This window comes from Nanorana parkeri, unplaced genomic scaffold, assembly GCF_000935625.1.
Source record: "Nanorana parkeri isolate BGI_ZX_2015 unplaced genomic scaffold, ASM93562v1 scaffold1087, whole genome shotgun sequence".
NCBI lineage: Eukaryota > Metazoa > Chordata > Amphibia > Anura > Dicroglossidae > Nanorana > Nanorana parkeri.
The window spans coordinates 329,576-354,653 of record NW_017307355.1 but is presented as its reverse complement, the minus strand read 5'-3'; the positions used below and the strand labels follow the sequence as shown (position 1 = coordinate 354,653).

General features: G+C 44.1%; 1 protein-coding gene across 2 annotated transcripts in view; it reads right to left on the bottom strand.

Moving 5' to 3' along the window:
• Window positions 1-2,167: 2,167 nt before the first annotated feature.
• The window catches only part of RGS11 (regulator of G-protein signaling 11), a 76,433-nt gene continuing 53,522 nt past the window's right edge, over window positions 2,168-25,078 (bottom strand). Inside the window, exons 13-18 of one of the 2 annotated variants that reach the window (XM_018567731.1) lie at window positions 24,063-24,150; window positions 21,743-21,881; window positions 18,185-18,267; window positions 17,195-17,321; window positions 9,445-9,599; window positions 2,168-2,344 (exon numbers count right to left, since the gene is read on the bottom strand). In XM_018567731.1, coding sequence (XP_018423233.1) covers window positions 2,227-2,344; window positions 9,445-9,599; window positions 17,195-17,321; window positions 18,185-18,267; window positions 21,743-21,881; window positions 24,063-24,150 — 710 coding nt within the window. In that variant the 3' untranslated portion in view covers window positions 2,168-2,226. The remainder of the gene's footprint in view (window positions 2,345-9,444; window positions 9,600-17,194; window positions 17,322-18,184; window positions 18,268-21,742; window positions 21,882-24,062; window positions 24,151-25,078) is intronic. The other variant, XM_018567732.1, reaches the window with a different exon arrangement.

Genomic DNA, 25,078 nt, shown 5'->3' with positions numbered 1-25,078 from the left:
TGTGGACACCAGCCCATCACACCTACCTATATGGTCAAAGGTTTGTGGACACCTGACCATCACACTAAACCATATAGCTAATGGCTTGTGGACACCTGACCACTACACCCACCTATGGGGCCAAAGGTTTCGGGACACCTGACCTTCACACCAACCTATATAGCCAAAGGCTTGTAGACACCTGACCATCACACTAAGCCATATAGCTAACGGCTTGTGGACACATGACCACTACACCTACCTATGGGGCCAAAGGTTTGGGGACACCTGACCATCACACCTACCTATATAGCCAAAGGCCTGTAGACACCTGCCCATCACACTAAGCCATATAGCTAACGGCTTGTGGACACATGACCACTACACCTACCTATGGGGCCAAAGGTTTGGGGACACCTGACCATCACACCTACCTATATAGCCAAAGGCCTGTAGACACCTGCCCATCACACTAAGCCATATAGCTAACGGCTTGTGGACACATGACCACTACACCTACCTATGGGGCCAAAGGTTTGGGGACACCTGACCATCACACCTACCTATATAGCCAAAGGCCTGTAGACACCTAACCCATATAGCTAACGGCTTGTGGACACCTGACCATTACACCTACCTATAGGGCCAAAGGTTTGTGGACACCTCACCATCACAACTACCCATATAGCTAACAGCTTGTGGACACCTAACCGTCACACCTACCTATATGGCCAAAAGTTTGTGAACATCTGACCATCACACCAACCTACATGGCCAAAACATATGTAGACACATGAGGAAGGAGGAGAGGATAGAAGCATGATGGTTGCTGCCAGTATGTCATATAACAATGCCTCGTGCAGAAATGTTCCCAACATTACACATAACATCACACTCCATTCCCCACATCTAACATGAGTAACAGAAAAAAGAAATGTGCAGAGTTCCTTTAAGACAGACCTCCCTCCCGCTGCCACCGCTATAGGTCATGCATATTAAACCGCGAGCGCTAATTCCTCAGTGCTGACTCTTCTCGCTATAACAGAATATTTGTATCACATTACATGACAGTAACAAGCCTTTCCGGCCTTTTAATGCAATTTCTTGTTCAGCCATAAAATGTCACATGAATAAGCTGAGCTGGAAAATTGTCCTTCAGGCAGATACTCAATAGGTTCCATTCTATATGATAATGATACAGTAATCATAGAAATAGGTTAATATATAATAAAATGGACATTGTACCGCTTCCAGCTGAACTCCAGACAAACAGCTAAATACACGGATGAAATACATATACGGGAGATGTTTTATCTGCTAAAGGATCAGTATCTCTATCCATCCAGTTCTGAGATTTACACCGCACAACTCTGTCTGGCAGGGCAAGAGACCTGATTTTTTTGTCTGCAGCAGTTCAGTAATATTTACAGGTCTTGTCCCACCCCCAGTCTGTGACTGGACATGAAAAGGAGAAGCAGAAGACTGATGAGCTCATCTTTCTACTCCCTCCTATCAGCATGCTCCTTGCACTGCAGCAAAACTGATTGACTCCTTCTGGTGCTTCTTCTATTCCCATTTTGAGCTCTGCTGTACAGGTGACTACAAGGGGCTGATACCGGGTCACAATGAGGTACTTACACTGCTTGCATTAAAAAAAATACATTTAAAGATGTATTAATGAATTCAGAGCTGCATTAATTCTGTTTTTTCATACCAACCTAGAGTTCAGCTTCAGAAAAACCTTGATCAGTGGTACTGGAGGCTCAAAAACATAACCCCAGCATTGAAATCCATGCCTGGGTTGGTCTGTTCTGATGTACTGGGGATTCATGTATCCATGAACTGCTAGGTTGGAATGACTCCTTAAATTACCCCCATTAGCTCTGTATTGGTGCCCTGGTTACACATACACATTGAATACCATCATCGGGAGCTATACCTTGTCCTCTCTCACAATGCACATGGGCTGGAATGGAATTCTGAGACTCCTCCAGCAGATGACGAGGCACAGGTTATGTATATTTATAAAAACTGGGGAGAAGGAAGACTGTGGTATTGCCAAGGCCCATACCAACCAATAATGTTTTACCGTTTTTCTTTCTAACCTGTGGTGGAAAAAATGAGTTTGCCAAGCTTCATGTTTCTTCACTCAAGCTTTTTATCATGTCCAATCTTACATACTTCTCTGTATAAAGGCACCTGACCCAGTGGTAGACAAGAAAGTGAGTGGAGGCATCAGTCTTGCTGTCAAAACACGGTAGAAGATTCTAGGCTTTCCGTGTCCGCCTCAGGTTTCCGCAGGTCCTTTTGGTTGTCGAAAGCTTTGTCTACGATGTATATTTGGCATTCAAGGGGGATTTTATTCCTGTGTTAAAACAAACAAGATAGTTTTGATATAAAGAATGAGAATCTGGTAAGTCCTTCTAATGGGTTAGTCCATCCTAAACTGATATCTTATACACTATATGGCAAGATGTATGAGGACAACTGTCCAAACTATTGACATTCTACACAACTGGGTGCTTCCAACCTTGTGGTAACAGTTTTCTGTAACTCCATGACCATGACCCTGTGCACAAATCCAGCTCAATAAAGACATGGTTTGATCAGTTTCTTGTGGAGAAACTCGAGTGGCCTTCACAAAGCCCTGACCTCAACCCTACTCAACACTTTTGGAATGAATTGAAACGCAGATTGTGAGCCAGGTCTTCTCATCCAACATCAGTACCTGACCTCAACCCTACTGAACGCCTTTGGAAGAAATTGGAACTCAATCTCAAGCCAGGTTTTCTCATCCAACATTCAACCTCACATCTCATCCAACCTCACAAATGTTCTTTTGCCTGAATGGGCACAAATTCCCACAGGTACACTCCTAAATCTCACGGAAAGCCCTCCTAGAAGAGTGGAGGCTGTCACAGCCACCGAGGTATGTATGTGTTTGTAGGGGGGGGGGGAGGGAGGGTTGATAGGGCTCATATGATGGCCATGTGCCTACAAACCTTTGGGCATATACAGGGTTATTCACAAAAGGGTGAAGAGTTTGGAGAAGACAGGAGAAGTGAACAATCTAGGACAACATAGCTGAACTGGAAAGTGAGCGGATTGGGGAATTTTTCCAAATCAGCTATGTTGTCCTAGATTGTTCACTTCTCCTGCCTTCTCCAAACTCTTCACCCGTTTATGAATAGCCCTTATAGTGTATCTCTCTGGGACCCTATTGGTAAAAAGACCATACGGTTGAGATATCTGCATCAGAGTGCCCATGATGCGAGGCTCCCACTCTACCTGCTGAAATTTTATATTGTCACATTATTATTACTGTCTCTGTCTCCCTGTTCTGGTGACAATCACTCTTCTCATTGCTTGTGCTGACAAATGGTTATTAGGAACACCCAAAAAATTCCCTGCCAGACAGGAATAGAATCTATATACCACCAATAGAAAAGTAAAGGACACCGGTGGGGGGACTCAGACAGTTAGACTCCTATTGTACAAAAAAAACACCAATTTCAGGTTGACTGACCCCTAAAGTCTATTTCTGGACAAACCAAAAACTTCATTTGCAATGGGGCTACCCCTGCCCTGCAAGGATTAACTGCTCATTCATGCCTAGGGGACCAGAGTAAAGCACGTTTATCTGATTCCCTCTACCCTGGTGGTCAGCACCCTCCTTATCTTCTCTCCCCCGCTCCACCTGGTAGACTGTCTACAGAACCTTCATTACACGTGATGATGTCAGTGGTCCTTAGACCGCTGGAGCCCAGGTGAGCCTAGAGGGAGCCAACAGGGGCGGGGATCAGGTAGGTAAGCTTTTTCCTTTCCTCTAGGCATCAATGAGAAGATAACCCTGACAGTGCAGGTGTAGCCCCACTGCATGGCTAGTTTTTTGGTTAGCCCAGAGATAGACTTTAAGTAGAAGCTCCACCTTCAGTTTAAACCTAATATTCTCTTTATTAAGTATCTGATACGGTAGCACAAGGCAGTGAATTTATCAAGTTTCTACGTTGCTGTTATTACTCTTCTATCACACTTGTATAATGTTTAGGCAACCTAATGGGAAACCTTCAGATTCTGCCCCTTGCCATGGGAATCTTGTCTACAAAAAGTCACAGCTGGCTATGGAATGTCCCTTAAACAGAAAATTCCAATGCAGCTCCCTGCCCCCATGGAAACAAGTTTTGTGTGGGTTTAATGAACTGGATGTTAGGAATACTTGAAATGTCTAAACAAACATATTTGAGCAATACAGCAAACATTATCATTTATGCTTTTTATTTACTCTGTTGCTAAAATATTTGATGCAATCTTGGGAAGAACTGGCAGACTGATAAAAAGCAGTCAATTAAAATGCACATGGGGAGCAAAGGCGGCCCCACCTCGCAACTTACAGGACTTAAAGTATTTGCTGCTGACGACTTGGTGCCAGATACCACAGCATACCTTCATAGGTCTAGATGAGTCCATGTCTCGATGGGTCAGAGCTGTTTTGATGGCAAGAGAGACCCTACTCAATATTAGGCGGGTGTTCATAATGTTACGGCTGGTCGGTGTATGCTTCAAGCTCTTAGGCATGGCCATGCAATTGGTCTGTCAGACTCGCATGACACAGTGCAGAACCAAGAGTGTTTGTGCAAGAATCCCGAGAGCCTGGTTACTCAATGTTTAACTGAATGGTACTCAGAGCGGCTCTCACATTGGGAATCAGGAGCACAAGGGTCAAACCATTACAGTTTTAGGAGCACTGCAAACCAAAAAAAGGAAGCTTTGTTGTTTCAGTATTGTATTTTTGTAACAGATTGTTCTTTTTTGTTACATGGTTTTTATGCAGCTATTGTGTATTATCTTAGGCCTCTTTCACACGAGAAAAAGCCGCCACATGCAGATCCGTGCTGCGTGAACGGCCATACCAAGCAGCTCCCGGGAAGGACAGGTGCTGCCGTAAGCCGCCCTAAGCTCATCCCAAGTGCAGGTCCGTACGGGTGCAGGTGTCCCGGCTCGGACGCAGACAGGATCAATCCTGTCAGCGTATGAGTACGGACACCCGCACGGACGTGCAGGGCGGGTGAGCGTAGGGCGGCTTAGGTCTGCGCACTCCCATAGAGAAGGACAGGGCTGCGTACTAATCACATGCAGCACCTCTCCTTCCCGGGAGCTGCCCGATACGGCCGTGCATGCAGCTGTATGTGCCGGCTTTTTCTCGTGTGAATGAGGCCTTAGTTGAATTCATCTTTATATTGTTACAGTTCGCTGTTTTTGTCCTTCTTCTTTAACCAATATTAAACAATGCCCCTACACACGAATTTAGATTGAACACAAGCCCTCTCTTGCTGCCTCACATTGATAATAGATGTTATGTAACTTATAAGGAGATCACAGATGTTTTTAAATAATCTAAAGCTGGCAGCTTTTTATTTTTTTGCTCTATAGTGAAATGCTCAGCTGGCGGAAGTGATTTTATTATAAAGAGATGGGAATAACGTGCGAGGCGGTGTGGGGGGGGGTAGGGGGAGAGAGCGAGAGAGCAGTGAGCTTAATGCAGAGCTGTATGAAAAGGCCTGTGATGTTAAATAACAGCGAGTGAAACAAGACATCTTTGCACAGGCATTAAGTGAAGATTTACTTTGAAAGGGAGTTTTACATTCTGTGCGCTCATATAAAAAGAGATTTGATGAAAAAAAAGAAGTCTTTGGAAAATGGGTCAGTACTTCAAAATGTCTCCAAAAAAAAAAAATCAAGGCGGCCTACTATGTATGTACAAAAAGATAGCTGCACCTAAGACTGATTTCTCGGCTTCTCCTAGATGCTGAACATTAAAGTAGATCTCTAAGCCGAAACATTTTTCTTTTAAGTTTTCAAAAAAAGGAGAATGGAGAGAACTCTTGAACCAAATGCAAGAGACTGATGCCATCATTTTAGGCCTCGTGTTGGGTAAGTAAATGAAAGGGCTGGAGTACACATACTATCCATAATACCTCTTTATTAACTAAAATCCAAAACACAATACATCACAGCTACACAATGCTAATGCGTTTCAACTATACAAGCCTGACTGGGGTTATTCACAAAAGGGTGAAGAGTGTGGAGAAGGCCGGAGAAGTGAACAATCTAGGACAACATAGCTGATGTGGAAAAATTCTCCAATTCAGCTTACTTTCCAGTTCAGCAATGTTGTTGTCCTAGATTGTTCCCTTCTCCTGCCTTCTCCAAACTCTTCACCCTTTTGTGAATAACCCTGTTAGTCTTAGCTTTGGCTGAGGCCTGTATAGCTGAAACACTTTACTACCTTGTTGCTGTGATATACTGGCAGGGCTCCTGTTACGCTTCCATAGACTGTGCAAGCATATTAAACCTCTGGAGTCTAAATAATATCCATAATTCCTCTTTATTAATTAAAAGCCAAAATCCAGTACATCACAGCAACGAGACGCTAATGCGTTTTGGCTATACAAGCTATGGCTAAGGCTTGTAAAGCCAAAACACTTTACTGTCATGTTGCTGTGATGTACTGGATTTTGGCTTTTAATTAACAAAGAGGAATTATGGATTGTATTTAGACTGCAGAGCTTTCATTTGCTTGCACAGTCTATGGAGGGTAACAGGAGCCCTGCTGTTGGGATCAACATCCCAGGTTGCAATGGTGAAGGAGGTAGACCAACATTTTTTTTTAAATATACCCTTGTGGTTGGGTAATACCAACTAGTCCAGGAAAATGTCACCCTTTGAATTTGATTATGAAAGACTAAGGCGCCAGTTCTACTAATCATTGTTCCTCTGAAAGTGAACTACTGGACAACAGATCCAGGCTGGTGACTCTACTTCTCTCTAATACATTTAGGCAATACAGCTTGGTCACCTCCCCACCCATAGCCTGTGTTCGGACAGTGTAGGTGCAGCAGAATACCATAAGCTAATCACTTTTCACTCTCTTCCTGTAAACAGGTTCACCATCAGCGCATATGCTTGTAGCACACCTGATTGACTCCTAGTTCTGCTCCCCCCTCAGTATGAGTTCTACTTTAAAGGGTAATACAGGATGCTCATACAATGGACTAAAAGTGAAGAAATCCCATCCTGGTCCCAAATACATGGACCAAAAGTGATACAAGCCGGACCACTGCCAACTGCTTTGTTTCTTTAAAAAAACAAAACTAATTCTATAGGGAATCATGCATTACAAAGCACGACATCCACTAGACCCTGCTCTTCCTCCTCCAGCGCATCCCTTCCCTAAGGTCCCTCCCAAGGTGAAACGTGTTCGAGCAGAAGGTCTGGAGAATTCTGTTAATGCACAGTTCCCAATTGAATAAAGTTTATTGAAAAAGGAAAAAAAGGACTTGGAGGTAATGCAACTTTTTACACTTTGGACCTGTGTATTTGGGCTAAGGATGGGTCCACCGCTGCTGGCTGTGGGGCTTTAGGTCTGCCTTGAGTGATACCTTTCACTGCTGCAGTACACACTTGTATTAATTAGACTAGTTTTATATCTGCCCATAATCAAGCTTATAGAAATAACAGATCTCTCACAAAGTCTCAATGCAGGGATCGCGGTTCAGTACCAGGTTTCACCTAAAGGTTGCACTGCAGACAATATCTAAAATGGAGCTCCAGGTCTCATTACTTCAGAAGCAGCATATGAACCGGGAACTTGACCACTATGCAGGACAAAATATTTCACACTTTACCAAAACCTTATTAACTTTACATCTCAGATCCTAAACAAGCTTGTATAGATAATACTACCTTAAATGCCTTTGCATGTCTTCCAAGCACATACAATAAATGTAAAAACAAGATATAAAATTCAGTAAAATGGTATTGAAAGACATTTCTGTTCAAACACAACATTTCACCATTTGTTGGCATTAAAACAGAACCCCAGCCAAAACCCTTTTTAATTGTATGGAGTTAAACCCCCCTGGTGGCTTTTTGTTGCTGCCCGTGTTCCCAATGGGGACATTCCTCCTCATTTCCTGTCCTAAAGACCACTCTCTTTGGGACAGGAACTGAGGAGTAAAAAGGGTTGAACTTCTACATAGAAGATTCACCATAAAATTTCAACCCCCCCCTGTTTTTAGTTTTGGATATATTAAAATGTCAAAGCCTAATTGTTGTCCCCAATTTTAGATAAAGTAACAGTTCACTCAGCTTTATATTTCTGCCTGTCAACCTATTAAGGAGATTTCCCTTCACATCCTGTCCCTGTGAAACCAGGACAAGTAAAGGTCCTGACAGGAAGTTCATATCTCCATACTGGGACACAAGACGGCAGTAAAGTCCTCATATTGGCTTTAACTCTTCCCAGGTCTATCCAAAATGTAATACAAAGTTTTGGCTGGAGTCAGTTTTAAATCATTTTCTATGTTAAGAAAGAGATATAATTAGCAGAGACTCAGAAACTGGAGTATCTGAGTACCTCATGGCCGTGCCATAATATTATTATTATTAAAGAGTAACTCCACTTTTATTGAGTAAAAATCAATCCCCTCGGGGTGATCAATATACACTGCAAGGATTTTAAGAAACCTTGTTGCAGATTCCAACCTTGTTCTGAAGAAATAGCAGTTTGCACCAGCATGTCCTTTGCAAACTGATCCCTGAATGGGATGGTCAGCCTAAATTATAATCAGCTGGGGGACTTTGTGTTGCAGATGCTGCGGGAGTCTCCCGCTATTAGATAACGGCTCCTGGCCGCCCGGGAGAGAAACACTTTCTCCTGGAAAGGTTTACTCTGCTCAATCAAGCTGTGTTTTTTTTTCTGACATCGGGGCCGCCATCAGTCAGAAAAAAAAAAACAGCATAGGAATGCATAGCTAGATTCCTATTGGCTATTTCACTTTGCAATAGCCAATAGCAAACTAGCTATTGCACCCGCCCACTGCTGCTGTCAATCAGCAGAGGGCAAAAGGTGCATTCAAGTCAATGGCACCACAGCCACGCCCCTCCCCCCCCCCCCCCTCCCCCCCCCCCCCCCCCCCCCCCCCGCCTGCAGTGCGATCGCCTGCACCTGTGGCACATTAGTGCCTGCGTTCCGGTCCAGTGCGATCTGCAAAAATGCTGCAAGCACTACCTCTGGAACGCAGACTTTGTGGTGTGAGCCGGCCCTCAGGGAGTATCTCACCAGACATGAAATTCCTATTGCAGTGAATGGCTGTAAATTGACTTGTAACTTGGTGCGGACTTGTGGAAAAATAAGTCAGCCAATCACAGAAGCAGGAGATTACATTTCTGGGGGCGTTCTGTACACTTACCATATACAGAAGGTCTCCAGGTCGCCATATTGCATTGCATTTTTAGGAAATTACAGCAGCTGCAATTTTAAATGCAAATGTATATTTTAATAACAGTGAATTACAAAATGGCTTGTGCAGCTATTTTTTTTATGCCATATTTTTTTTTTAAAGTGGAGTTTCCCTTTAACACGTTATCATCGAAGCAAATGAAAACAAGTGACTGAGATTACACCTCTCAGAGCCATTCACGGAGGGAGGTGGGAAGGTAGAAGGAGCTTCCAGGTGTGCAGAGGAAGAGGAGGCACCGTGCAAGGACTGTTGTTCTTCGGGGCAAGCAGGCAACAGGTTTCCGGGTAACTTAGCCAAGGGACTGCTTAGCGGGGACAGCTGTGCAAATGAGATACGAAAACACAGGTGACAATGATGAAGGTGAGGACATAGGCAAAAGCACTGGCAGAGTGGAGTTGTCCACATCAACCACACACAATTTTTTTTATTTCTTTTTCTAACCAAGAAAATGGCGGCCCACATGTTTGTGGTCAAATGGAACAACACAACAGCTTCCTGTGACTGATATGGTATCAGGAAGATACATTCCTAGCCATTCATTCCGGGCACATCAATAGGCTAAATTCCCAGTTTGGAACACAACATGGCCGCCTTCCTGCTGTAGCTCTAGTATGAGGAGTGAATTGACTGGATGAATTTTAATTATGCTAGTTACATACACAACAGTTGTTTGTTTTTTTTCCAATTAGAATTAAGCAGTCAGATGTTTTTTTAAATTAATTATCCACAGACCTATTTTTCAAGTTTCCAATTCAGAAGAGAAAAACAAAAAAAAGTGACTGCTCCTGCAAAGCCTATTTAATTACATTCGATCAATTCTAGCTCTGATGAAAAGAAACAAATTAAAAAAGTGATTTATACGCCCCCATTTCTTTTATAGAATGAGTAGATTTAAAATGAAACAATACAGTTGTCTTTTAACTGAATAAGAATAAATGTATTTTTAACTATAGATAGTACAAGTACCTAAAATGTGTTTTATGTTAGCGTCTCATAATTCCCTGCATGCCAAGGGTCAGACTGAGATAAGGGCCATTGCTATTAGCCAGCCAGGCTCTGTTATATGGCACTGGGAACATGCTTACCAGAAGGTATAAAGATATTGTCAATATCTATGGCTGCTCCTTTATTCTCCAATCAGCAGGCTAGGGGCATGGAGGAAACTAAAGAAGCCAGGTTTCCAAAGCCATTTTTTTTTCATGCAGAGGTCCATCAGATGGGGGAAGAACAATTACTATGACTTCAGGGAGGGTTGGTGAGCTGAGCTCATGGAGGACACCTGCAGTTCTATCGGTACAGGTAAGACTTAAGAACAGGGCCCCCAACAGGGCAGAGGCTTTCCTCCTCTGGTGGGCCTAGGAATAAATCTGTCAGGATGGGACTTAGTCCCCAATTCATATACATTGTAATTCATGGCAAGACAGAGGGAAGTCTTCAGGCAACAAATAAAATAAAAATGGGTCTCAGGCTGAGAATATATGGGGCGATGTGACCTAAAGATCAAAAGAAAGACAACCTAGTAACTCTGAACCCCGACAAGAAGGACTAAGTCTTAATTGGTAGGAATCTTGAATTTAAATTGCATCTCGAAGATAAAAGTTTGTTCAAATTATAGGTTCTGAAAAATATTAGAATAAAGAAAGCTGCATGGTGGCATCTGCCCATAGAAGGGGATAAGGGAGGTGAGGCATCATCCAGGAAGGGAACCCCGTTGCTTCCTATAGCAGTCCTGCAGATATTTGCTTTGTAGATCTGAGATCCTCCGTTATGGGCTCTATTTACATCTTCAGAAACTTTACTAGGACAGAGAATTTCAGATTCCATGTTTGTGTCCTCTGGAGGAAGTTATTTTTGTCATTTTGTAAGTCTTTCCCCAGCAGGGGTCTGTCCTAAAACAGAAAGGGCAGCTTGTAAACCAAAAATGTTTCTCTCAGAAGGCTGGGAATGACTAAAACTAATGGCCGGGAAACCACAACTAACAAGCCAGCTATGTAAACTAACAGCATTTGTATAGGAAGAGGTGTCATCCTTAAAGTAACACTGAACTCAAGATTTAATCATAAAAATACATTCAAGTACCTTAACTATTAACCAAAATGTATCTTATTTGTGTATCACTCGGCTGTAGATCCTCAAATCATCTCTGAATTGGTGCTGACACTGTCCTTCCTTCTGGAGGGGGGCTACTTGTGTTCCACATGGTCCCTGTGTGTGTTGTAAAGTAGTCAGCGCTCCAAGCTCGCTCCTGTGATGGACTACAATTCCATGTTTAGTTAGCTAGTTTGTATTGAGATTGTAGTCCATCACGGGAGTGAGCTTGGAGCGGTGACTACTTTACAACACACACAGGGACCATGTGGAACACAAGTAGCCCCCCTCCAGAAGGAAGGACAGTGTCAGCACCAATTCAGAGATGATTTGAGGATCTACAGCCGAGTGATACACAAATAAGATACATTGTTGTTCATAGTGAAGGTACTTGAATGTAATTTTAAGATTTAACTCCTGAGTTTAGAGTACCTACACAGAGACAGAAAGAAGCCATGAAGAAGATTTTATTCAACCATCTGGAGCACAGACAGATCCACCTGAACCTCTGCCTTCTAATGCATTTCACATGCAAAGAGTTGTAGACAGTTACCCAACAGCTCCTATAGTATGTCTGCAGTCCCTCGCCATCTTCTATAGAATGTCTGCAGTCCCTAACCATCTCCTATACTATGTCTGCAGTCCCTAATCATCTCCTATACTATGTCTGCAGTCCCTGACCATCTCCTATACTATGTCTGCAGTCCCTGACCATCTCCTATAGTATGTCTGCAGTCCCTCACCATCTCCTATACTATGTCTGCAGTCCCTAACCATCTCCTGTAGTAGGACTGCAGTCCCAAACCATCTCCTGTAGTAGGACTGCCGTCCCTGACCATCTCCTATAGTATGTCTGCAGTCCCTGACCATCTCTTGTAGTATGTCTGCAGTCCCTAACCGTCTTCTATAGTATGTCTGCAGTCCCTAACCGTCTCCTATAGTTTGTCTGAAGTCCCTAACCGTCTCCTATAGAATGTCTGCAGTCCCTGACCATCTCCTGTAGTACGTCTGCAGTCCCTGACCATCTCCTATAGTAGGTTTCCAGTCTCTGACCATCTCTTCTAGCATGTCTGCAGTCTCTGATGTCCTCTTGTTGCATACTTGTAGTCTCTGGCAGCTTTCTGTAGCACTATATTCAATTAATATTACGTGTGACCCTTTGGTAATGTCAAATGCCACACATACCAAGAAAGCTGACCAGCACCGGCTTACATAAACAGCTAAGCTCCATAATGAATTTTGATTCTGGAAAAACAAATTGGCAACATTTCGGTGACCATATTTTATAAAGCGAACACAATCTGTCTCTGTATAAACACAGATGAGGACAGGCTGCCCCTAATTAACCGCGGGAGTTTAATTTTCTTGACGCTGGTATTAATGCGCCGTCACTAAATATGGGAACAAGAAGTCTCTCCAGAACTAGCCGGCCTGCCAGACTCCCCGCGGACCGCTAATTGTTGGCGAGATGAAATCTGGAGACTTGAAAGGCCTGGGAACCGTTTCCGTAGCAGAGGCTATAAAAACGGCACAGGGAAAAGGATTTCTGCCGATGACACGGACAGCGGATAATCCGCTCTTATAAATATTTAAACAACGGAATCATGTTACTGCGTAATCTACAACCAAAGTTCATGAAAAAAAAAAGAATGTAAGATAGATGGCCAGCAGGGGGCGATAGAACTACAAGTCAGCGATTAGGATAGGCCAAAAAAAGGTTTATCACTTTTTGATACATTTTTAAGTGTTTCCTGAAATGTTTAAGGAATTTAAAGATAATCCTGATTTCACATTTTTCCTCCATGTGCATGGCATTATAAAACAGCTCTCAAGTTGTTCCAATTTTGGAACTATATTTCTCACTCTTAGCAGCTTTGGAGACTGTATGAGACAAGGCAGAATCTGTCAGACTTCAGGTGACAGACTGTCTTGACCAGGGGTGGCCAAATCCGGCCCTTTAACTGTTGTGGAACTAGAAGTCCCATTGCATGATAGTTACAGGCATGACTCCCAGAGGCAGAAACATGTCGGGATTTGTAGTTAAAGCACAGCTGGAGGGCCGGAGTTGCCCACCTCTGGCCTTGACTCTCAAGCTGGAAAGTCAGAAGCAAAGTAAGTACAGATAAATAATGATGGAAATGTTAATAAACCTTAATATTGGATATACTTATCCTTGCATTAAACCTGGACATGGCTAGTTCTCTTTAAAGCTCTACTGTGGCTAGGGACCCCCATCCCCACTAAACTTTATCCCCATCTCTCAGTAATTAAAAAAGTGGTCACAACATGACACATTGCTTCCTTCTTTCATTTGGACTGCAGAGTGGGAGAGACCATTTTTTCGGGGGCCTGAATTGCCGCCTGGGGACATGGACACTTCCCGTTCATTGTCCATAGGTGGGGGCCTGACAGATTCCTGAAGACCCCAGGGGAGGAGTGATGGTGTCACAATGAGGGGCAGCAGAAGATCAGTTGGCAATGGACCTGGACTGGATCACCAGTTCTCACTCCATGACATGGCGAACGGGTCACATGACAGCAGACACAGGGGAGCTTTGGAAGGGTTTTTAAAAGGGAAGGGACATAATTTGACCAGAGATGGGCTTTAATATAAAAATACTTACTTACTTTGGTATGTATTATGTAACATATAAAAAAAGAAACTTCTCTTTCAATGGCCACAGTGGATTTATTTACGATATACTTTAAATATACTGTACGTATGGACCTCTTAAACGTCATTAAAATCCATTAAAGTGGGGAAAATCTGAAGTTTTCTTGTCTGCGGCACCAACAAATAATTTCAAAAACACAAAAGAGATCATGCAATGACCGCTGCATATATAATGCTCCGCACTCATTTGTAAAACCCACAAATTCAATCTTTAGTATCAGAGTATAGTGTCTAAGTTACTATTTTAATTGTGCTAATTTGTCATTCGGTGTTACAAGGTGACAAGGGCGCGGATTCGTCACACAAGAGACCGCGGCCTGACACAGAATTTGCAAACGGAGCGGTTTTAATACAATATTCATCGAGGGGAAAAAAAAATAAGAGCAGATAATTGACTGGAGATCTCTATGCCAATGGTAATTGAATTCTGGAAGCACTGGTATTAATCTTTTACAATGCGGAATAAATGAAGTGAGGCGAGGCATGGGAAGGAGGTGATTAATTCTGTCCATTAAAGAGCGGCACGACTCTCTCAATGATAAAACTTATTTCTGTGAAAAGAAATGCGCAGAGGTTCAATTTCTAACTACCTAGGGCAATGGGAAAGACAGGGAGCACACAGGAATGAGTTCCCCAGCAATCAGCCCTGCTAGCCAGCAAAGGAGACCTCGTTGAAGGAATATTCTCTTAATAAATGCACCGATATTGCAAACAAAACGTAAAAAAAACACTTAATATATTTGTGCATCGGAGTCTGCAAAGTATTGGAACCCCAATCAGTGGATTGCAAGCCAATGTTCAGGCTCCTGCAGACTGTTCCTCCAGCCACAGGTCCGTACAGAGGTATGGACCTTCAGTTATGGAGCTGGAGGAACTCATCAAGGACTACGAGTATGGCCACGTCACCGCACTTCTACGAGTCCCTCTCAAGGTCCCTTAATCAGCCATGTAACACAACGGTGTTCGAAACATTGCTCTCCTGACATTATGGATGAACATCAACAAAGGCGTTGACGTTCCAATGAGGATCCATTGGTGTATCGGTGACATATCTTCAGGTGTGCGATGGGATATCTACAGAGTCAAGACATATGTAATAATGACTGGAGAATACGACTACGTAAAGGTCATCCCATCATCCTCTTCTGGGGAGGAGCTGGCATTGAGAGCTCCAATTAGAGCAGTTCTGGTGTTTCAGTTACTTACTTTGCCCGCCCAGGAGTAACTTGGGGCTGCACCGGAGCTACAGACACACTCCTTCCTGTCCTCTGCTGCTGGAGCCAGGTTGCCTCCAACAGAGATCTAGTTCGACTCTATCTAGCAAGCTATCTATGTATCTATCTATGTATCTATGTATCTATCCATCTATCCATCTATCTATCTATCTATCTATCTATCTATCTATGCATCTATCTATCTATGTATCTATCTATCTATCTATCTATCTATCTATCTATCTACCGTTCATGCTCATCCTGCTTTTGAGTTTGGGGTTTTAATCCTTCATTGAATGTTCTTGGCTCTTGGGAGAGGGTGGCTAGTGCAAAGGCCACACAGCACAGTACAGGGAAGTATCTTCAAAGTGCCCAACTGCCCTGGATATGAAAGCTTCAGATGGTGTGAGAGATTGTAAAATAAGCATATCCTCCCAATAACCTAGCTGAAGTAACCCCCAGAGCACCCCCAGGAGCCTGCATGTACCTGCTATTATCAAAGCCCAGATCTTGTCTTGTCATAATCGAGGGCTGACCCACCCTGTGCTTCAACATCCTTTAAGCAGAGCTAGACTCATCGATTTAAAGTGGAACTACAGCCTCTTTACAGCCAAGATAGACCCCCGTCTTGGCTTCTATTTGGATTGTAGTTGCCACTGTGCTGCACGTGTGATCAGCTATGACACCAACCATTTGAGGGTTTGAGAGGTAAAATAAGCACACCGCCAACCTTGACATTGGCATGCCTTGAAAGTAGCTGTGTTGGGAGACATTCAATTGGTGAGTAATGTTCCCTTTTTTTTTTAAGAAGGAACCTTCCTTGGCTGTAAAGGATAAGAGGTTGTAGTTCCACTTTAAGGAGACAAAGGCTTTGAAGAACCAATAAGGGAACGGCAGGATGTGGGAGATGGCGGTCCTAACTAAACAAGATCAGCAGGGTTTTATGGGGTCTGGCCTGCTTGTGAAGACAATACAAACAAGTAAAAAACAGTATTTTATTATTAAAAAAACAAGCAAGTGTTCCTTTGAAGCCTTTAAATCTACTTTGGTCATGACACAAGTGCTCGATCAGAGATTGGAATATAAACATTTTGGGTATTTTTGGATTAACAAATAAACACCGGACATTCTAAATTTAGATATTAGAGGGTGCACTTCAGCCTTCCCGATTGATGGTACATTCCACAAATACACTCCAGAAGATTTGCAGATATTACTACCCAAAAGGAATAAAGAAAGCTACTAGTTTTATCTTTGGATGGTTCTAAAGAAGGGGTGGGCAACTCTGGCCCTCCAGCTGTGGTGAAACTACAAATCCCATGATGCATCTGCCTCAGGAAGTCATGCCTCTGGCTGACAGAGTCTTGCAATGCCTCATGGGACTTGTAGTTCCATAACAGCTGGAGGGCTGGAGTTGCCCACCCCTGATCTAAAGGCATTAATAACTGAGCTGTAATTATCAGTCTATTCATTTGATTCATTAGAAGAACACAAGAAAGGACCTGAATAGCTTCTACTGTGCAACACAGACAGTTACTGTTTGAGGGACAGAAAACAGAAGAGCGCCAGACCAAAACAGATGTTAAAGTCCATATAAAGGTTTAATAATCCTGTTGATCAAACAGCCAATGCGTTTTGGGGGCAGACACAACCCCCTCCAGATTAAACTTTGGCTTTATGAATTGCACTTTTCACAGCATGCCTCTGGAAGTCATGCCTGTAACTGTCAATCTTGCAATGCCTCATGGAAGAAGCACCCCGGACCGTGGGTTGGTAGCCATTCATAATGGATGGATGCCTGTTAGGAGCTCAGGAGGCATAACTAATATAAATGGTGCACCACCAGCATTTCCCTAATCATCAGATGTCATAGAAGAGCCCCCCATATTCATGAACAAATGGTATGACTACAAAAACATGACTGCGTCAATCATCACCTGTGACATGGCTGCCGGCGAGTTCACTCTGCTGTCTCCATCTGCCTTTGATTCTTGGTCTCCTGGCGGAAATAGGAAGGCCGGGCTGGGACTGGAGTGACGCTGTCTTCTCATGAATGGAAACACGCTGCAACATAAACAACAGTGTTACAGGCATGACACATGCGTAGTACCCATACATCTGAGGCTCCCTCCTTTCACATCAGAGCTCCCCCTCCTTTCACATCAGAGCCCCCTCCTTCTAACATCAGAGCCCCTCTCCTTTCACATCAGAGCCCCTCTCCTTTCACATCAGACCCCCCTCCTTTCATATCATAGTCCCCCTAACAACAGAGTCCCCCTCCTTTTAACATCAGAGTCCCCCTCTTTCACATCAGAGCCCCCCTTCTATTACATCATAGTCTTCCCCTTTTCCCATGAGAGCCCCCCCTCCTTTCATATCAGAGTCCCCCTCCTTTTAACATCAGTGCCCACCTTCTATCACATTAGAGTCCCACATCCTTTTACAACAGAACCCTCCTTCTTTCACAACAGAGTCCCCCCCCTTTCACATCAGGGCCCCCCCTTTTCACTTTAAAAGCTTAATTTAGCAAAAATGTGAAGAAACCCCCGACTATGCCAGAAGAAACCCCAGGGTGCCATGCACCCTACTTTAAAAAAGGCTGGTACAGGCTACCTACTGGATATATCAGTGGGTAGCTTGCCGATACCCATTGATATATCTACTTGCCAGGATGAAGGTTGGTTGCTGGAAGCTGTTTTGCTTGTTCGATTATGAAAACACCCCAATCGAGAAAAATACTTTTTTTTACATTTTTTGATAGAGTTGGACTGTCGAAGGCAGGGGTGGGCAACTCCAGGCTTCCAGCTCTGCTTTTAACTACAAATCCCAACATGCTTCTGCCTCTGGGAGTTACACCTCCCAGAGGCAGACAACTATGGCGAGTTGTCACCATCCCTATAATGATAATAATAATAAAGTTCTCAAACCCTTTCTTAGTTTCCGGCGGGATAAAAGCTTGACCCAGAAGATTCTTGTACATTTCAGATTTCAAATATCTAGGATAAGAATCCTGAAAAGCAAAATAATTATTAAATCATAAAAATAAAGACACCTTATATCATTTTATTTCACTCATCATTTTCTATAGTTCACATTGTTCTGGCACTTTGAAGTGAAGCGATGGCGGGTTTCCTGTAACTGCACCTTTTAAATGGTAACAATTACCCAAATGTAATTTTTTATATCAGTTTTCAATGTAAAAGATTTGCATTTTGGTATTTACATGATTGCATTTCATATACACACTTTTATTATCTTCCTACAGGGGCTTCTCTGTGTGTGTCAGGTTTTAGCATCTTTGCTGAAGGACTGCTGAGACAAGAATTAATTATTTTCAGCTGCTCAGAGCAGACTGGCGGATGTACATTGGGGAAGGTGAACAATGCAGCACAATTGCTGTGTAGTACTACTAACCCAGGAAGCACAGCATGCATATTTAATGAACAAATGTAGCTTCCCCTATGTACTGTGACCAAATTGAGGAGAGGTCACCGGGACAGGAAGTGATGAGTATTTCCCCAATGAGAACACACAGGGCCATACCTATAATGCAGCAGCCTGAGGCTGTTGCCTCAGATGGCAGCTCTTTGGGTCATTTGGGGGGGGGCAATGTTAGTGTACCTGCCTCCCTCTTTCTGGCCAGGGCGTCCCAGTTTGCCAAGAGCCGGGCAGGGAGATGTTTAAGAGCCACACACATCTCCCTACCCAGCTCTTAGCAACCAGGGATGCTCTAGCCGGTGTCCTGCCCAGCTCCTGGCAACCAGGGATGCTCTAGCCGGTGTCCTGCCCAGCTCCTGGCAACCAGTAACATCAGTGAATTGGGCAGAACGCTGGCCAGAGCCAAATGATGCAGAAGCCACCAACCTCTTAGTGTGCACCACCAGTGCCTCCACCCCCCAGCACCGAATGTACACTGTCAGCACCAAAACCCCAAGGCCAAAGGACACCCCTGGGAACAAGACAATATAAGCACTCTTCCAAATTAGAGTGGGGAAAGGTTAGAAAAAAAAAATGGATGTAGTTGGGTGGCTAGCTCCTGCATCATCTTCACGTCCTCACTGACCCAGGGCTCACCAAGCAGAGGGCTTCCAATCGGGTCACTAAGCACAGAGGCCGTGCGGAGAAGCGTCACTGTGCTTTGCTGACCCTGCATAGCTCCAACACCCAATCAGTGCCCTCTGTTTGGTAAGTTCACATTGGAACATTGAGTTGAGGGAGAGACAGTGCCCATCATGGGGAGCCCAGTAAGAATTTGGGACCCTTTAATCAGGAGCTAAGCCACTGCACAGCAAATAGTCTGCGTCTTCCATAACAATCAAAGCGCCACTGTCATTTTCTACTGCAAGTTTAAGGAACATGTTTTGCTTTAAGACAACCACCAGCCTACACCCCCCCCCTTCCCCCCAGACCCGTACATTAATCTAACCCAGCCATTCTCCACTTAGGTGCCTACTTACCTCTCCGCCTAACAGCGGTGGCCTCCTCCAGTGTTCGTCTCAAAATACAGTGGAAGACATAGTCACAAAAGAGCCCTTGCATGTGACCAATTTTTGGGCCTCCATGCAACCACTGGCCAAGATCTGTCCAAACCATCTGGCCCACATCTAATTAAAATGGGCCCCTAAGTCCCAGAGAGCCCTCATGCAGCTCCCCAAATAGTATTTTCTTCCCTGCATAAATACTCTGGTTGCACCTTTGCAGTTAGACCCCGTAGACTTGAATCAAGCCATAACTTTACACTACAGATGCTAAGAATACAGCCCCATTAGGGTCTATGGGGACGGGCTGCTCAGACGCAGCTAGTGGTAGAGAAGATTTAGGTCAGAGGCTGATGAAAACCAGAGAAGGCCACGGAGGGCAAACAGAGGTAATGAAGCTCCTGTATATGAGATGTCGGAGTTAGATCAGGTTAGGGGGTTAGTAAGGGTGGCCTGGTTGAAATTTGCTATGTGCACATGTCCTATAAATCTAAACCACGCATCTGATTGGTTGAGACAGGAAACAGGAACATTTTCCTTTCCTCTGACTCCCCCACTGCTTTAAAAAAAAATACTGTTTGTATCTTGATCACTCATTTGACAAGCAATAAAAAAATATTTCTCCCTGAAAAAAGTAATCAAGTCAACGTCAACACAGGAAATAATGAAAGCTTTGCAGAAACACACAATCAGTGCATGATGAAGCCGATTACAATAATTATAAGTGTATACAAGATTGAGGAACAGGTGCGCCGCCTGTCTACATCCAGCACTTCATTTCCATCTGTGATTTTCAGGCGTAGCTAAACAGGAAAAAAACTAGATTGCACAAAAGCTAATCAGAAATTATGGTATTGAAAGTTAAAATATGTTTGTACGTTTTCCTCAGATACATAAGCGCGTTATGTGACTGATAAACAGATGTTTAAGAACCGGGGGCTGCAGCACACACATCTGCAACAGGACCCCTGCTCCAAGGGGACCCTGTTAAAGTCTGTCTTTGCCATTTACTGCCCCCTAGTGGCTCAATATAATAGAGTGTACCAGCAGGATTGCCAGTACATTCCTTTCATTACTGAGATGTGTAAATGATACAAGTTATGTGGCTAAATATACAGATGACATACAGATGATCCACCGCCTTTATACAATAAACCATGGAACAGGTATGACGTATGTAGGAGGGTGATTAAAGCTGCTGTTTTCTTTGCCATTGTTTGCAGAAATATTAATAATTCAGTCTATAAATAACTCTGCATAATCTGTGATTACAACTCAGCTCCAGCCTCTCTCCGGAGACCCAGTTACTCTTCCATCGGGCTCTGTTTTATTTCCTGCCGCATAATTAAGACAAGGTGAAGCCAGGACTTCAATTACAGCCAGAACGTCAGGGACATCTGTGCCCACCCTGTGACATCCAAGTTTCACTGCTCTCTGCAAAAGTCAGTGCAGGTGAGGGCTGCTGACTTTTGACAAAAAGTAAAAATTTGCCTAACAGTAATAGAGCTAAGAATGCAGATCTGTTTTTGACCAGTGTCATCACTGGGAATGTAGCCTATCCATTCACTAGAGAGCGATGACATCACTGGGAATGTAGCCTATCCATTCACTAGAGAGTGATGACATCACTGGGAATGCAACCTATCCATTCACTAGAGAGCGATGGCATCACTGAGAATGCAGCCTATCCATTCACTAGAGACCGGTGACATCACTGAGAATACCGCCTATCCATTCACTAGAGACCGGGGACATCACTGAGAATGCAGCCTATCCATTCACTAGAGACCGGGGACATCACTGAGAATGCAGCCTATCCATTCACTAGAGACCGGTGACATCACTGAGAATGCAGCCTATCCATTCACTAGAGACCGGTGACATCACTGAGAATACAGCCTATCCATTCACTAGAGACCGGTGACATCACTGAGAATCTAGAATAAAGAATGCTGGAAATGATGTTGCTATATGAAGTGGCAGCGCTGGCGTCTTGAGAGGACCCACCTTTTTCATCAACATGTAGATATGCATTTGGGCATCATCAAGCACGTACCGATGTGGGTTCTTTATACCTTCTAGTGTCTTTTCCATTGTCTTGCTGTCAATGTTTACCCAGCGTATTGCTCCTGGGGCCAGAAACTGCCTGTGAGGGAAAGGGGAGTTCAGACAGAGAACGCAATACTTTCTGGAATTTCCAGCTTTCCAGTGACAATGACAAAATGATTTATGCGTACAGTTAGGATATATACATGAAGGTTTCTCGATAGCAGCCTCTACTTGCCCTTCTACAGCAAACTGGGAAAGGGATGGGGAGGTGGGACCACTGTACTCCTTAACTTTAACAGAGAAATTGACGGCACCCTCCTGCCTATGCTTCCTAGCAAAGGTGTATGAATTACCAACGTGGCTGGGCAGAATTGCAACTCCCTTTGCAAATAAGTCGGCTCCCATATAGGTATTTCCAATGAGTATCTTGCTTTTTGCCTGGCGTTCAAGTGTCAGCGAAAAGGGGGGTTAAGATATTGCAAAGAAGACCTCGAACCCCTGTCCTGCTGCCCACGCAGCTGATCCTTGCAGTTACAATGGAAAAACGCCCTGACTAAGGATCCCACACTTTCAGGAGTGTCCTATTGCTGGTCCTCCACTACGCTTAGTGGTTTGATCCAATGCCCCCCACGTCAATTGGGTGTCCTGTAGTGACAATGGGGCTATTGGGAAGAAAAACAGGGTGCAGTGGGGAAACAGTAATCAGTCACTTTGAGAAGTATCAGATTCTGCCGGATCTTGAGCTGGAAGTTTTCCATACTGCAGAGATTGGCAGAATGGGCAGCAGGAGAGGTCTACTACTCCATGTCTTCTTTGCAGGGTCTACATTATTTTGTACATATATTTTATTTCAGCAACAGAGGGATAATTAGGTGTCAGGGTTACTTCGGGAGATCCAAGGTTTACACTTGCAGAGTTTCATTGGTGACCTGCCAGTCTAATAACTAATGTGCTTGTAGGATTTATTGTAATTGGGGCCAAAATAAACAAAAGGACAACCACATGGGCACCATTGTAAGGCATTACCCCCAAATATCACGGCAGTTATTATCCCACAGCTTTGGGATTATACGTGAACAAAAGATCAATCATCGTGTAAAGATAACCTCCAGGAAACGTGAATAGGAAGGGTTAATGTCCAATGACCAGAAGGGTATCTACAACAAATTGTGCCCCTGGCATCCTGCCTAGCTCCTGGCAAACATTGGCGTCACTGGCGTAAGGGCCATACATGTCTCCTTGCCCCATTTTAGCAACCAGGCATGCTCTCCCCAGTGTCACACCCGCATACACATCTCCCTGCCCATTTTGGTTGCTAAGAGCTGGGTGGGTATGGCCCTTACTCATCTTCCTGCCCGACTCTTAGCAACCTGGGACGCTCAGATTAATGTCCCGCCCAGCTCCTGGCAACCAGAGACGTCAATGGTTGCCGGGAGCTGGACGGGACACTGGGCAGAGCATCCCTGGTTGCTAAGAGCCAGACAGGGAGATGTGTATTGGAGAGGAAAAAAAGTCAGCTGTCTCCTTCGGTCGGCAAATGTTCACTGACCCACAGAGCGGCAACCGTCCCCTTCAAGTGGTGCCCAGGCCATGTGCCATATATGGCATACCCTGAATATGCAACTGCCATTGATTACCACCAGATTTCAAGAAAAGGTTTACAACAGCATATGCATGAAATGGCTGACACGTTTCCGGGGCCCCAATCCCTTTCATTGGGGTGCTACTGATAGCCACCTGGTGGTGGTAGTTGTTGGGTGCTAACCTTTCCTATTCATGTTGCTTGGGGGTTATCTTTACACGTCGATTGCTCTTTTATGTCTGCATTATACACATTTTATTTTTAATACATCATATTCTGTTTATTACTTTCAAATGTGTTTAAAAATTTCAATCAAATCCAAAAAAAAATAAAAAATTATCCAGATGGTCCATGTGCAACTATTAGTTTTTCAGAAATTCCTCTGGGAATGGGCAATGACTTATTATCTTCCAATGGACAGCCAGAGAGTGGGCCAGATGACTGCCAATGGCAAAAAACAGATCTAGTCCATCTAATGCAGGAGTGAGCAAACTCCGGCTCTCCAGCTGCGGTGAAATTACAAATCCCATAATGCATCCATCTTGGGGGGTCATGCCTGTGGCTGTGAGAATCTTGCAATGCCTCATGGGATTTGTAGTTTCACCACAGCTGGAGTGCCGAAGTTTGCCCACCCCTGATCTAAAGTCTCCAAGTATTAAAAAGTTGCAGCAATACAAAGAGGATCAGACTACTTACTCATATACGGACTGCACAGTGGATATGTTTTTTGACTGCTCTCCGTACCGTAAATCTTCACAAGCCTCCCAAAAGAGGAGATTTTCAGCTGGAAAAGTGGGAAATACACATAAGATAATGAGAAAAATATATAATATACTTCTTTACCAATAGAGGGAATATTTATAATGGGGTGTCAAAGTCAATGGCTGTGAAGTGTATTTGTGAGTACTCGTATGCCTAGCCCAATACTTGAGCTTCCAGTATCAGGAAGCCGGGCAGCGAGTCCTTATACGCTCCCCGGCTTCCTGATTGGCCGGGAAGCCGTCTCCATGCTCCCTCGTCACCAGGTGGCCAATCAGGAAGCCAGGCAACGCGTCATTACATGGCGCCCGTCTTCCTGATTGGCCGGGAAGCCGTCTCCATGCTCCCTCGTCACCTGGTGAAGAGGGAGCTTGGAGCCGGCTTCCCGGCCAATCAGGAAGACGGGCGCCATGTAATGACGCGTTGCCTGGCTTCCTGATTGGCCACCTGGTGACGAGGGAGCATGGAGACGGCTACCCTGCACAAGTAGAGAGCGGCAGTGAGCGGTCTTTATTACAGGAGGGGGCGGAGACAAGACCAGTCACCCTACACAAGGAGAGAGGGCAGCAGTGAGCGGTCTGTATTACAGGAGGCTCCAAGTCTCTGCACAGATCTGGAAGAAATAGACAAAACTCAAGAAGAATACACATGACTCTTGTATGAGCACAATAATTTATTATCCCGGAGTTCAGCTTTAAGTCTGGAGTCTCTGGGAGGTATACTGTACATCTGAGAGATTTGGTTTACTGTTAACACATCCATAACTAAAATACGGGTTGACCGAACAACACTCTTTCAGGATCTCATCATTTACTTTAGGGGTACATTATGTCATCTAAATTATCATTATTTACAAAAGAGATGTTTTGGGAAAACAATTAAGTTCCCCGAGTATGCCAGGATTATTCTGAATTTGTCTTTTCAAGTTTGGAACGGAACAGCCAAGTTTACTT